At 51.4% G+C, this 12,584-nt stretch overlaps 5 protein-coding genes across 5 annotated transcripts; 4 read left to right on the forward strand and 1 right to left on the reverse strand.

The window, feature by feature from the left end:
• Positions 1–764: 764 nt before the first annotated feature.
• Positions 765–1,821, forward strand: yop1 (putative membrane biogenesis protein (Yop1); the record flags this gene model as incomplete). Its single annotated transcript, XM_001266005.1, has 5 exons — positions 765–818; positions 1,031–1,237; positions 1,459–1,522; positions 1,587–1,644; positions 1,704–1,821. The coding sequence occupies 5 exons, from the start codon at positions 765–767 to the stop codon at positions 1,819–1,821; spliced, it is 501 nt and encodes a 166-aa protein (XP_001266006.1).
• Positions 1,822–2,423: 602 nt separating this feature from the next.
• NFIA_036820 (autophagy-related protein 101) lies at positions 2,424–3,233 on the reverse strand (the record flags this gene model as incomplete). Its single annotated transcript, XM_001266006.1, has 3 exons — positions 2,424–2,611; positions 2,680–3,015; positions 3,155–3,233. 3 exons carry the CDS (start codon positions 3,231–3,233, stop codon positions 2,424–2,426), a joined length of 603 nt encoding a protein of 200 aa, XP_001266007.1.
• An 866-nt stretch (positions 3,234–4,099) lies between these two features.
• On the forward strand, positions 4,100–5,925 carry NFIA_036830 (peroxisomal biogenesis factor 3; the record flags this gene model as incomplete). Its single annotated transcript, XM_001266007.1, has 4 exons — positions 4,100–4,257; positions 4,374–4,726; positions 4,787–5,180; positions 5,241–5,925. 4 exons carry the CDS (start codon positions 4,100–4,102, stop codon positions 5,923–5,925), a joined length of 1,590 nt encoding a protein of 529 aa, XP_001266008.1.
• A 1,154-nt stretch (positions 5,926–7,079) lies between these two features.
• On the forward strand, positions 7,080–9,111 carry NFIA_036840 (putative MFS transporter; the record flags this gene model as incomplete). Its single annotated transcript, XM_001266008.1, has 10 exons — positions 7,080–7,092; positions 7,179–7,341; positions 7,405–7,562; positions 7,615–7,707; positions 7,778–7,807; positions 7,867–8,223; positions 8,275–8,328; positions 8,383–8,430; positions 8,483–8,800; positions 8,867–9,111. The coding sequence occupies 10 exons, from the start codon at positions 7,080–7,082 to the stop codon at positions 9,109–9,111; spliced, it is 1,479 nt and encodes a 492-aa protein (XP_001266009.1).
• Positions 9,112–10,705: 1,594 nt separating this feature from the next.
• On the forward strand, positions 10,706–12,342 carry NFIA_036850 (DNA-directed RNA polymerase I subunit RPA49; the record flags this gene model as incomplete). The annotated part of the gene is made up of 3 exons (XM_001266009.1): positions 10,706–10,853; positions 10,901–11,241; positions 11,302–12,342. The coding sequence occupies 3 exons, from the start codon at positions 10,706–10,708 to the stop codon at positions 12,340–12,342; spliced, it is 1,530 nt and encodes a 509-aa protein (XP_001266010.1).
• Positions 12,343–12,584: the final 242 nt, after the last annotated feature.

Consider the following 12,584-nt stretch of genomic DNA (forward strand, 5'->3'; position numbering starts at 1 on the left):
TGTTTCTCATTTCAGTTTGTTGACTACATCTGCTCTCTGCTAAAGAACAAGGGACTTGTCTTGGAGCACCTCGAGGCATTTCTGCTGTAATTGACGATCAATGAGGGTTGGTAATAAATGGATTTTCCCGCTACTTAACGCTTCTACTCTCATTTGTCGTAGGTAATCCTTCCGATCAGTTACTGCCTCTCGGGCTTCTGGTCGCCTGACTTGTCACTGCCTATTCAGAGCATACCAAGCAGTAGATATTCACTGTTGGACCTGCTCACATGAAGATCCCCCTGTGATTAAGAGGATCCTCGTCTAGTAACTACCCCAGTCAACAATGGCATTGTACTCTCGTATGCACTCGATATTCATGCGTCGTTAGCACTCTACAGGTGGGTCTTTTCCCTTGAGATCGCAGGGACTATGAAGCTCCCGTAATTTATGAATGGCTTGGGTCATTACTGACCTGGTCTGCAAGGGCTTGCTGACATGCTACAACATGCTACAAGGTGCCTTGTGCTTTGTGTAGAGTAAACAAGCTATTCTACCATGATGCCTCGCACTCGACGTCACATAGTCACGTGACACACCGCACCGTCATGCACCATTCTGCGCCCTTCTCTTAACCGCCAGCTCGACCCTTTCGAATCTCTTGAGCTCTGATAACAATCTCCCCTTGCTGTCTCCTCTTTACTTCTTCATCCTTATATTCAGTCCACCTTACTATCACCTTTACTACCTTGTACTTAGCATTAAACCCTTGAAATCCAGCAGAAATGGCTACTTTCCAGGATCGTGCTCAGCACACCATAGCCCAGCTTGACAAGGAGGTAAGTGACTAGTTATTGTGCGTCAGCTTTGTTAGTGTGTTTGGTGATGATAGATCCTGCACGCCTTTCGACTACTTTTACTCCCTCATCCTTCATCCAGTCCTTGCCTTTTCTTTCTTTTCTCCAGGAATCTCTCTGTTTAGAGAGTCCAAAATGCACAGAAAATAAGGACAAGTCACTAACCCTTGATTGTTTGTGTGGTGCTATTATAGCTCTCCAAGTACCCTGTCCTCAACAACCTGGAGCGCCAGACCTCCGTTCCTAAGGTCTATGTCATCCTCGGCCTGGTCGGTATCTACACCTTCCTGGTCTTCTTCAACATCGCTGGCGAGTTCCTCGTCAACTTTGCCGGTTTCCTGATTCCTGGCTACTACTCTCTCAATGCCTTGTTCACCTCTGGCAAGGCAGATGATACTCAGGTGAGTTTTTCCCGCTTAATTGATAGACTGGACAATTGTGGCTGACTGTCTTCTGATCGCTGCAGTGGTTGACGGTATGTGCCTGTGACCGTGAACCCAATCGCACCTTGAAGGCGGAGACGATCTTCCCGCCTCCTGCTAAGGAACAGCCTAGGCTGTTTCATAGCACGTGATGCACCGTCATCAGCAACTGGAGACTGACTTGACCGTGTCAATTATAGTACTGGGTTGTTTACGCCTTCCTGACTGTTATTGAGAGTGCCATCAACGCCGCCTACTGGTTCCGTAAGTTTATGCAATATGGCACTTTCTTCCAATCTTGGAGCTTTTTGCTAATTCGTGAAAACAGCCTTCTACTACATCTTCAAGTTCGTCCTCATTCTGTGGATGTCTCTCCCTCAGACCAAGTACGCTTGCCCCGGTAGATGCGACGACTATGGAAAACATGCTAACTCGTCATCTACAGCGGTGCTCAAGTTGTCTTCCACTCTTTCCTCCAGCCTGTGCTGGGCCGCTTCTTCGCTAGCGGATCTACCTCAGCCAACCTCCGTGCTCAGGCCGATGCCGCCTCCAAGTCGCAGTAAATGCATTGCTAAGAGTCGGTATTAGCATATAGAGTCTGTCGCGGCTTGCGAAGGACAAGCCGCGAAAGAAAACGTCGATTCTTGCCTTTGGCCTGCGCGGCGCAATCCGAAAGTCGAGTTGTCGGAGTGAGCGGAGATAGTGGTGGGTTAAGGTGTCGGGGTCGAGTTAGGAGGGCGGACCCGTGACATTCTACTTCTTGCTTTCACTTGTCATGATTGGAGGAGTAGACTGGTGGAGGTTGCTTTTGTTGAAAAAGGACAGGATATGGCTATACTTATCCTTGGATGAATTATATCTAACGCGACCATGCCTCTTTGGGTAATTGAGCAGCATCTTTAGCCATTCCTCATACCGGTCCTTTGCTTTCATTCGTAAGGTCCAATGCCTTCATGATGATTTTCGCAAAAATGACTCTGAATGTTGTGATGACGTAGGTGATGTACATTTATGCAAAAGAAAAATATCATCCAACCGACTCCGCAACTCCAGGTGCGGCACGACGATCTATTAGGAGAGTCGATCTTGAACCACACAGGTGCCGTAGACCAGCGGATACCTGCATGGAGATCTGGCGATAAGGAAGCCAAGTCGATGCAGTGTCTTAGTACAAGCCGAACCGGTTCTGCCAGCCGTCCGAGCGGGGATTCAGAACGATTCGATAGGGGAAGGGATTAGAGTCGCTGGTGGTGATCGGCGGAATGTGATCTTTATCCCGGTTGACGACGGCGAGGATCTTCAGCGCCGCCTTTTGGAGCATGTTCTCCATAGCCTTGCGGACTTTGGCGCGTTCTGGACGGGAATAATCAGCCTATACTCCCTCTTCCTGTAGCAGCGGCATCGGGTTTATAAGTAGATACCTGATTCCGTCCGCGGCGTGGCGATCGTCACGTCTAGATTCCACACCTCCCAGCATACTTCTTCTTCTCCCTTGCCCGCTAGCCCGCTGAACCACGCCCCGGAGCGTTTGCGCTTCTTCTCGTAGAACTCGACCGCGATGCGACCGCGTACGCCGCCGCCGCCTTCATGGGTACTGGTAGCGGAGGTATGTTGGCGGACCAGGGCGCTGATGCGGGATTCGATCAGGGTTTCGAGCTCGACATCGTCAATGGCGGGGAGGGTGAAGTCAAGGACGTCGAAGGTTGTCGGTCGAATTGATGGGAAGTAACGGTGGAAGAAGATGAGGTTGAGGACGCCTGGTTTGGACGGAGTGATGTCAGCTGAGCGCTTCGCAGGAGTGTCGTCAAGGGCAATTCGCGACAACACGACTGCTGTCAATAGGGGATAGCGAATATATATGATAACATGGCAAGCCGATATCAATGATCCACAAACCTTTTAAAACATCCCTCACGGTGGTTGTGTCTGCGAAGATCTCCAGGAAGTACTCTGGAGGGGTCCTGCGGGGCTCCATCCTCGCAGGGGTTGTACGGTATCAAGGAGAGATATGTCTTAGCACTACCGACACTGCCCTGCCTCTTTGCTGCGAAAGGGAGCAAGCAATAAGCATAAAGATATGGATGAATGAGCCAGGTATGACGGCAAGCTGTTAAGCCTGTACCACGGAGACCAGTCCCGATTCAATGACTTGGACGTGGGGGAAAGAAGGGAAGGTGGATGGCGGTATGAGAGGGGGTAAGACTAAGGTAGGTGAAAGGTAGCTATTTGCAGTTGAGTCTTTCAGGAACACGATAAGCTGAGGTCGAATGACTTTGAGAGGAAAATACGCATGATGTGCATGAGAGCAGAGTGACTGCAGACGTCTAAGAAGGGATGGAGGAGGATCAAAGAGGCAAAGCGACATCTGTACCCCAAGGTACAGTCCAGTCCATACAGACAACGAAGGCTATCTATGGAGCCGTAGAGAGCGATCCCCGCCGAAACAATGCGGGCAACGGATTACTGAAGAATCAGATACTATGATTGTCTCTGGATAGCTGAGATGTAGAAATTATCTTACTAACTGATGGAGTAATGTAGCAAGGTATATGAATCCCAATGCAATTATGACCTAGATGAGGATCGTCGTCGACTCATCCATTCTTGACCTGGTCCGGCGCTGTTCACAGGTGTCGGCCGTTACAGTTATCGCTCGCTCACTCTAGCCGAGGCCTGCTCTTGGGTTCCCAAACCAACAGCTCCTGTGTCTCTGTTGCTCCAACTTACAACTATTAAGACACCATTTTGATTGAATTTTTCTGCTTCCTTTCAATCTCATGATATGTAATGAATTATTTTGAATGATTTGACTTTCATTGCTCTTCCATTTCTAGCTCTATCATGATTGGAGCTACTAGGCGCTGGTTCCGACGCAATCGCAAAGGTCTCGCGATCGGGGCTGGCATTATTGGAGCTGGCTATCTCGCAGGACAATATGTGCTTTCTAAAATCACAGAAGCCCGGGAGCGGATGAGCAGCGATCGAATCGCCCGAGAAAAGTATGTTACCTTTAGATTCACCTTGGTCTTTTGGCGAAATGAGATGGACAAAAATCCATCCGCTCGCGTGCTCGGCTTTGATGACTGACGTGATGGTGACTGACTGATCTGTCTAGTTTACGGCGACGTTTTGAACAAAATCAGACGGACTGTACCTATACTGTGCTGGCGCTCTTACCGACCGCGGCGGAAGGTATCCTCGAAGCCCTTCCTGTGGAGGAATTGACGAAAGAATTGCAGAAGAAGCGGGCGGAGAGATTGGCTCGGCTCCAGGCTGGGGAGGGGACTGTGTCGGACCTAAGCTCGGTGTCACCGAGTGCAGCCGATGATGATCGAAGAAGCCTCTCAAGCTTCCAGAGCGATGGGTTTGTCCGTACAAGTCAATTAGGAGAACCATCCTTTGATGGCGAAGGGCCGGCACGGGTAAAGCGGAACAAGACTCAACTCTGGAACGAGGTCAAGATCACTTGTACGTTGCCTTTAGTCCTATAAGACTGCTAAGATGGGCTAGCTAACGTCGCAACTGCAGCTGTCACCAGATCGTTTACTCTCATCTACACCTTGTCCTTACTAACCATTTTCACCCGAATCCAACTCAACCTGCTTGGTCGCCGAAATTATCTATCCAGCGTGATCTCCCTGGCTACTCCTCCGGCAGATGCCTCCACGATCAAACTTGAGGACCATGATGACGACCTGACTCAGACCTTGGGAAATGATTTCGAGACAAACCGACGGTATCTTGCATTCAGCTGGTGGTTGCTCCATCGTGGCTGGAAGGACCTGATGAACGAGGTACAGGCTGCGGTCGCGGATGCGTTTGGCTCTTTGAACCCTCGGGAAGATATTTCCGTGGGGAGGCTGTCGGAATTGACTCTTGACATCCGCAAGAAGGTGGAAGGCAACACTCCGGAGGAGAGAAGGTATGTCCGGCCACAGTTTCGCCATAAGATAAAGGTTCCTGTGCTGACTTATAGGTATAGAAGCCGAAGATGGCTGCCCTATCTGCTCCCTCCTCGTGAAGAGGAGGAGCATTTGTTGGAGGAGTCGGGAGTTGCGGGGGTGACTGAACCCTCGACCTCTCAGTCAGCTTCGACTCTGCGACACCTTCTCGATGAGACGGCCGACCTGATAGAATCGCCAACCTTTGGTCGCGTCCTGCAAGGCCTCAACGATGAATGCTTTGACTTACTGATGCAAAATTGCATCAAGGAAGCATTCCAGTCGTCGCCACAAGCGTCTGAAAGCGTACCGCAATCATTCACCTCGGTTGCCACAGTTGTCCCACAGGTGAAGACAGCGGATCTCAAGACGAAGCTCGCGAATGTACTGGCTGTGATGGCGCGGCAGGCGCATGTTATTGGCAACGGCACAAATCCGCCAAACATCTATCTTACCGCCATGGATCAGAATGTCCGGAATCTGGAGGCCTTCGCAGCCGTCATCTACAGCTCGAACTTTGACTTCCAGCCGCCGGGCGCGGAGCAGAAAGCGGAACAAGTCACTGCCGAGAGGGATCGCCCTGATACGTCTTCCACGGCCCCGGTGATGGTGAACAAGGATGATACCCAAGATTTTAACCAAGCTGGCTCAAGCGCAGTAGCTGAGGACAACTCGGCTTTCGAGAAGGCATGGGGTAAGGCAGTGGAGGATGGGTCGAGCGAGTGAGCTGCTTCAATTCTAGAGGACAGCTTGGCTTCTCGACTACCAATTTGTCCCTCACCTAGTCTTCGATGGTTCCTTCTCAGCTTATGTATTTCGCATAGCGTCAATCCTGGAGATTTCAAGCTGTGCTGATTGTATGATTACCGACTGATATCAGTCCAGAATACCTGGCGAGGGTTTTCAGATGCTTGTCGTTTTCTAGTACCTGCGTAGATTGTGCATGTCCACTAGACTGGCCATCGACCATCGAGTTCTCCCGTGGTCAACGGGACTAGCATTGCAAGTTGACAGAATGACTCTTTTGCGAGTCGTTAATCCATCACCGCAATACCAATAATATCCGCCAACCGGATACTCTGCGGAATTGGATGCTATTTAAATGATCTAGTTTGGTCAATGATCCAAGCAATAATATCAGGATGGGTGCAATGCAGGTCCATCTAGTAGATGCTCCTAGGAACCAAATGATAGACTTTTAAACATGGTTCATGGTTTATTCCATGAAAGGACTGGCTAAACGGTATTCACCATTCTACAAGAGGACAGGAATGCGGAGATGATTCAAAGTCCAAACAGAAGAAAGCTTGGCCGGGGAAATCTGCGGGGAATCGCTCGGCGCTGAGGATCGGAGATTCGTCAATTGACCGACATGCTCGTGATATTACTACCTAGTACTAAGTAGCACTACTAGTGGTAGTCGGTCTATTCGTCTATTAATTGAATTATTACGTGAGGCCTTCGCAAATAATAAGCACTATCTCCGCATCGGCGACCGTATCCACCCATCGACTCTCCTGGGCTGCTTGCTATGACTCCTTAACGTTGGGGTACAGTAACCTCGGCCTTGTCCGATCCCCAAAAGAGGTATCGCATAGGTTGTTCAGTCGCCGAAGATCCCTTTGTTTGTAGACTAGGATCGGAGAATAGTTGAGTTAGTAGATATGATCTGACAAATAGAAAGGCCTGAGTCACTGCTAATTGTCCCTGACTCGCCACGGCTGCCCAAGGTCACACCGTGCGTGCTTAGTGAGAAATAAGAACGCATTCTCTTCTGCGCAGCATCTGTTTCTTGCTCTCTTCCCCTTCTGCCGTGTCAATCCTCAGTATCAGCCTTCGCCAAGGGGGACAGAAATAATTGCGCCCTGAAATCATTAATTATGGCGTTAAAAGGTGTGTCTCCTCGGTAATCGTTCTCTACATTTACAAGACATCACTCCCTAGAGAAATTGACAGCTAACCCCTCATCGCATACATAGGCGTCTCCGAAACAGACAATGGCAAAGCCGAGGGCGAGATCTATAGCGAGTCTGCAGACCTCCCTCCGCTCACCACCACCACGGAGCGCAAGCTGATGGCCAAGATTGACTGGCATATCGTGCCGTGCCTCTGTGTCATGTACTTGCTCGCCTTTCTCGACCGGTATGCAATCCTCAAAACCCCTAGTTCCGTGCATGAACTGAGCTCTGTAATGCGCCATCACAGAGTCAACATCAGCAATGCCGCGATTCTCGGGCTGCAGACAGATCTAAATATCGAAAATACCAAGTACAACACTGCTTTGACCATCTTCTTCGTACCGTACGTCCTGTTTGAGATTCCGTCCAACATATTGCTGAAGAAGCTGAAGCCCCATGTATGGTGTATGTACTCCGTCTTTCTGCGATAGGGAGCAGACTGCTGACATTACCGCAGTATCATTATGTATGTTCTTATTTGGCTTTGTGACGATCTGTCAAGGATTGGTTTCGAGCTGGGGTGGCTTGATGACCACCCGCTGGTTTCTTGGTATTTACCACCCTAACACAAGATGTAGAGATGAGTCCCGGTTGAATGAGAACTAATGTACATGAGCTAGGCATGTTTGAGACGGGAATGTTCCCTGGGTGTAAGTCTGTTTCCTCAGAAAACGATTGGCCCAGTCAATAACCAATCGCGACGTGGCAGGCTTCTATCTGCTAGGAATGTGGTATAAGCGCAGCGAGGCCCAGAAACGATTCAGCTTCTTCTTCAGCTCTACCACCCTAGCAGGCGCATTCGGTGGTCTTCTCGCCAGTGGTCTTGGAGAAATGGCCGGGCTTCGTGGCTACAATGGCTGGCGATGGGTCTTCATCATCGAAGGCGTCCTCACCTGTGTTGTTTCGCTTGTGTGGTTCTTCGTGCTTCCAGACTTCCCGGAAGACGTCAAGTGGCTGAATGACGAAGAGCGAGAGTTCATTCGTGCGAAGCTTGCAAAGGACGTCGGCGCCGCTGGCAGAGATGTCAAGCTGACCGTGCGCGATGTGTTGGCAGTCTTTAAGGACTGTGAGTGGCGCGCCAGCCTTCGGGTTTCGATTTTCGCTGACTCCTTCTTAGATAAGATCTTCATTGGCGGCTTGATGTACTTTGGCCAGATTGTCACGGCATACGGTGAGCACGACTCAACATGGCTCTTTAATGAGTTCCTTTCTTAACAGCGGGCAGGATATGCGTATTTCGCCCCCACCATCATCAAAACTTATGGCTACTCTTGTAGGTGTCTGGCACTTCCGCGAGTATCGGCCCTGCTGACTGTCTGTGCCAGCGATCAAAACCCAACTCTACTCGGTGGCCCCATGGGCAGCCGCGTTCGGCTTCTCCATGTTGATTGCGACCCTTTCTGATAAGTTCAGGCACCGCTACATTTTTGCTATGATTCCCATGTTGATTGCCATGGGCGGCTTTGGGATCCTGCTGAATGTTCACGGCGTGGCTCACCGGAATGTCCAGTATGGGGCGCTCTTCATGGTGACCGGTGGTTGCTACAGCTCAATGGCCGTCGTCGTATGTTGGTACGCCATGAACCTGAGTGGACACCGTCGTCGGGGCGTGGGAACAGCATGGCAGATCGGATTCGGTAACAGTAAGTTGCAATTTCTGCAATGCCTTTGGGCACGCAAGAGGGTTGATAGCTGACAAGCATAACCAGTTGGCGGTATCATTGCTACCTATTCCTTCCTGGCGAAGGACGCACCGCTGTACCGAAATGGGTATATCATCAGTCTTTCCTTCCTCTGCTTCTCCGCAGCATGCTGTACCGCTTATCTTGCAGCGGTCTGGTACGACAACCGGAAGCGTGATCGCGCCATGGCTAACGGTGCTACCGTTGAGCTTACGGTGGAGGAGCAAGAGCAGCTGGGCGATCTTGCGCCCAATTACCGCTATACTTATTGATATATTCGATATATTGTGAAGATATTTGAAGATAGGGTTAGGGCTTCCTATCAGCGCTTGCATGGAGCCACGGACGTTTTGAATATCTTTTTGGATAGACTAATATTTACGTCATGACATGAACTCAAAACATGAACCATACGCTATGATCAATGTCAGTTCGCTACTACACATCGTCTTCAAAGGCAATGGTTTCAGTTAGTGTAGATATACTCAAAAGGTAGACTCAGCAAAAGTAATAGACTTGTCTTTAACAAGTGGTCGAGTACCACCTATCTAAGCGTTGACTACCTCCCCAATGGTAAACAGATCCGGCTGACGTAATATTAGCTCGGTAAAGAGAGCCACCTGAGTGCATCCTTGACGAGCCAATCAGAGGGACCGTACCACTAGCGAGCCCTTAGTGGCATATTCTGCTGAGTCAGCCACAGCGCACACAAAGAGCTGCTCCGCCGCAGCTCTCCATCCTTCTTGCAACCATCTTCTCATCCTCGCAGCAGTGTGAGTATTAACCCCCCTCGCCTTCAAGACTTTCATCTTCAGGCAATTGACTGACCAGCTTCAGTCTCGAACCATCTACGAAGATGAGAGCCAAGTGGAGAAAGAAGCGCGTTCGTCGCCTTAAGCGTAAGAGAAGAAAGATGAGAGCCAGATCGTGAGTTTACCCCTTCATCACCATCACCAATCGAAGCGATTGGAAGTCAATCGGATCCGACATGATGCTAATGGCCTCCGCAGGAAATAAACGTCTCGCCCACTCCATCTCGGTTCTTCATGTCGATGCTCAAGTTGAACGCCGACCATGATATTCCGACGACGTTACGATGATGATTCCTTGTTATGATCGTTCCGTGGTCCAGCCGCTCCAATGGGTACCTGTCTGGTCCGATTTCCTAGGAAAAGTTGTTTTACAAGTTGAATTACCTATATTCGAATTCGGAGTCCGCAGTTCAACGGCCTGCTTCCATCCTCCTCGGGCTCACTTTAAAGTTTTCGACAACCTTTTCTCTTGATCAGACAGTGTGGGATACGCATATCCGTGTCCTTATTTTCTCGGAGAGGCGACTGTGTTCGGTGGAGGTTGGAGAGGTCGGTGGGAAAGTTTGAAGAAAAAGTGATCCTTCATTTTTATTCATCCCTGTACTGTGTTTATTCACCGAACCTTTTGGGTGTCGCATGAGAGCCGGTCAATTGCTCGCTTCTTAGTTCGGGTCTTGCTCTCTAGTGAGACCTTGAGCCATGGAGAGGTGTCCCTCGAGAGTTTATTAAAAATGAAATGGCAAAAGTTACGATGACAACAGAACTTGCATTCAGTATCGTAGATCCTAATTGAGAGGTTTCTAATCCGCAGAAGAGTAGTCATCGCGGTAATATTAATGATGATGAAGCATAACGGACATGTACCAATTGGCCCGTGCTCTGGTTTGCTTGTCCAATAACGAGCATCTCCGCCTTTGAGTGCGGAGAACCAAAATTTGGACCCGGCAATTTTTTTCCTTCGAAAGAACATTTCAGCCAACATAGCTAAGCTACAACACCACGCCATTCAGCAATATCTCTTTTTATTCTCTTTTATCCTCGCCAAAGGATCAATATGCCATCGGATAAAGTCGACAAAAAGCGCAAGCGCGACTCTGATCGCCATGAACGTCCCAGCAAGAAGCCCGCGCTCGAGCTCCAGGACCTACCACCGCTGTCGGCCAGTGTAGTAGAGGAGCATAGCGAGCTGGCTCCTGTGATAAGTATGGATGATATGAATCTGCTGTACTACGCACAAATCGATTGACAGGCTGCACAGTCACCACCCCCGGCGTCAACGCCCCCCGCAACCTGCGTTTTACGCCGTACCTGAAAGCCCGCGCAAATTCTTCGTCATCAGCAAATCGCAACAAGGGGATTGTTTCGTCGGAGCTCCTTCTGCAATCCTCCGAGCACCCCAAGCTGGACTTTGTGGGCCGCGAGGCGGAGGAGGACGCTGACTCTCAGCTTAAGCACTACGTTGCCGTGGTGGACCCGGAGAAGAAGACCTGGCAGCTTGTCGAGGTGCGCAAGTTGACGGTGCGAGGAGCCGTGAGGAGGATGAGACCCCTGGCAGAGGAGGATGAGGAGAGCAGCGAGGAGGAGGAAGTGGTAAGCTCTCGGCTTTTGTGTGCAGCTGCTCGACTCTTTGACAGATGCTGACTGCGATAGAAAACCATGCGCACGCAACGCACCGAACTCACCAACACCTTCGGCACGAAACAATCACGCAAGGCGGCACAGTCGATGGCTGAGAACGCACAGCTGTCCAACGCGCCCGCCGGTGCCGCCAACGCCGCCGAGTCGGCCATCCTCTCGTCCATGCCCGCCGACGCTGCGGCCGACATCGCCTCCAAGGCGGCCGCCGTGCAGGCGCAGGTGCAAGCCAACAAGCCCATCCCGCAGGCCAACCTGGACGCGACGCACCCTGCCGACGTCTACCCGATCGACGTGCTCGTCCCCAACGGGCTGGCCACCCTCCGCCAGCTCCCCGGCGTCCAGGAGTGGGCCGACACCGTCTCCGCCGGCCTCCCCGTGGCCACGACCTCACGCTACGTGTCCCGCCGCGTCGAGGCGGTCGTCAAGTCCGGCAACACCACCCACCTCCAGATCCTCCGCTTCGTCCTCCTCCTGCTCGAGTTCGCCCGCTCCCTACGCTCCGGCCGAGACCCCAAATCGTCCGCCGGACCAGGCAGCAAGCGCCTCCCGCCCCGCGAGGAACTGCGCCGCATCCTCTCCTCGGCCTCGGGCAACCCGGCCTCGACCAGCAAGCAGCAGCAGCAGCAGAATACAAGCCAATCCGACGCCGGCACCCTCCCGGACCCCGTCATCGACGCCATCCGCCGCAAGTTCGCCCCGCAGGGCTCCCACCTCACCAAGAACGACCTGACCTTCCTGCACACCACCATCTGCGCGCTCTCGCTGCACATCCCCCCGCAGCCCGCCAAGGACGGTGGCGCCAGCTCCCTGGGCGGCAACTCGCCCAACGAGCTGGCCACCGATCCCGCCGATCTGCGCGACGACCTGAGGCTCGAGAGCGCCACTATCCTGCAGTACTTCCGCGAACTGGGCTGCCGCGTCGACAAGCCGCGCGAGAGCGAGTTCGCGAAATGGAATATCAAGGGCGGCAAGGCCGAGGCGGCCGCCAGACGGATTGCCCGTCTCAAGATCCCTGTGGAATTTCCCAAGGTGAGCCGCGGTGGAAGGAGATGATCGTCCGTCCATGCAGTCTTTTTCTTCTCAATGTGGAAAATGATAAACTAGAAAAGTTGGGTTTGGGACGCCTGTCTCCCGCAATACTGCGCTTCTCTCATGGTGTCATGGCGTTGGGGTTCCATTGTAACTAGATAGCGCGAACGTTGGACTATAAATGTCACTCATATCTTATAGAGGCCTACTATGTCTTGAAATACGCAGTAATTCATCTACGACCGTTATAATTGGAGACATGCCAA

This window comes from Aspergillus fischeri, genomic scaffold (genome assembly GCF_000149645.3).
Source record: "Aspergillus fischeri NRRL 181 1099437636247 genomic scaffold, whole genome shotgun sequence".
In the NCBI taxonomy this organism is placed as follows: Eukaryota; Fungi; Ascomycota; class Eurotiomycetes; order Eurotiales; family Aspergillaceae; genus Aspergillus; species Aspergillus fischeri.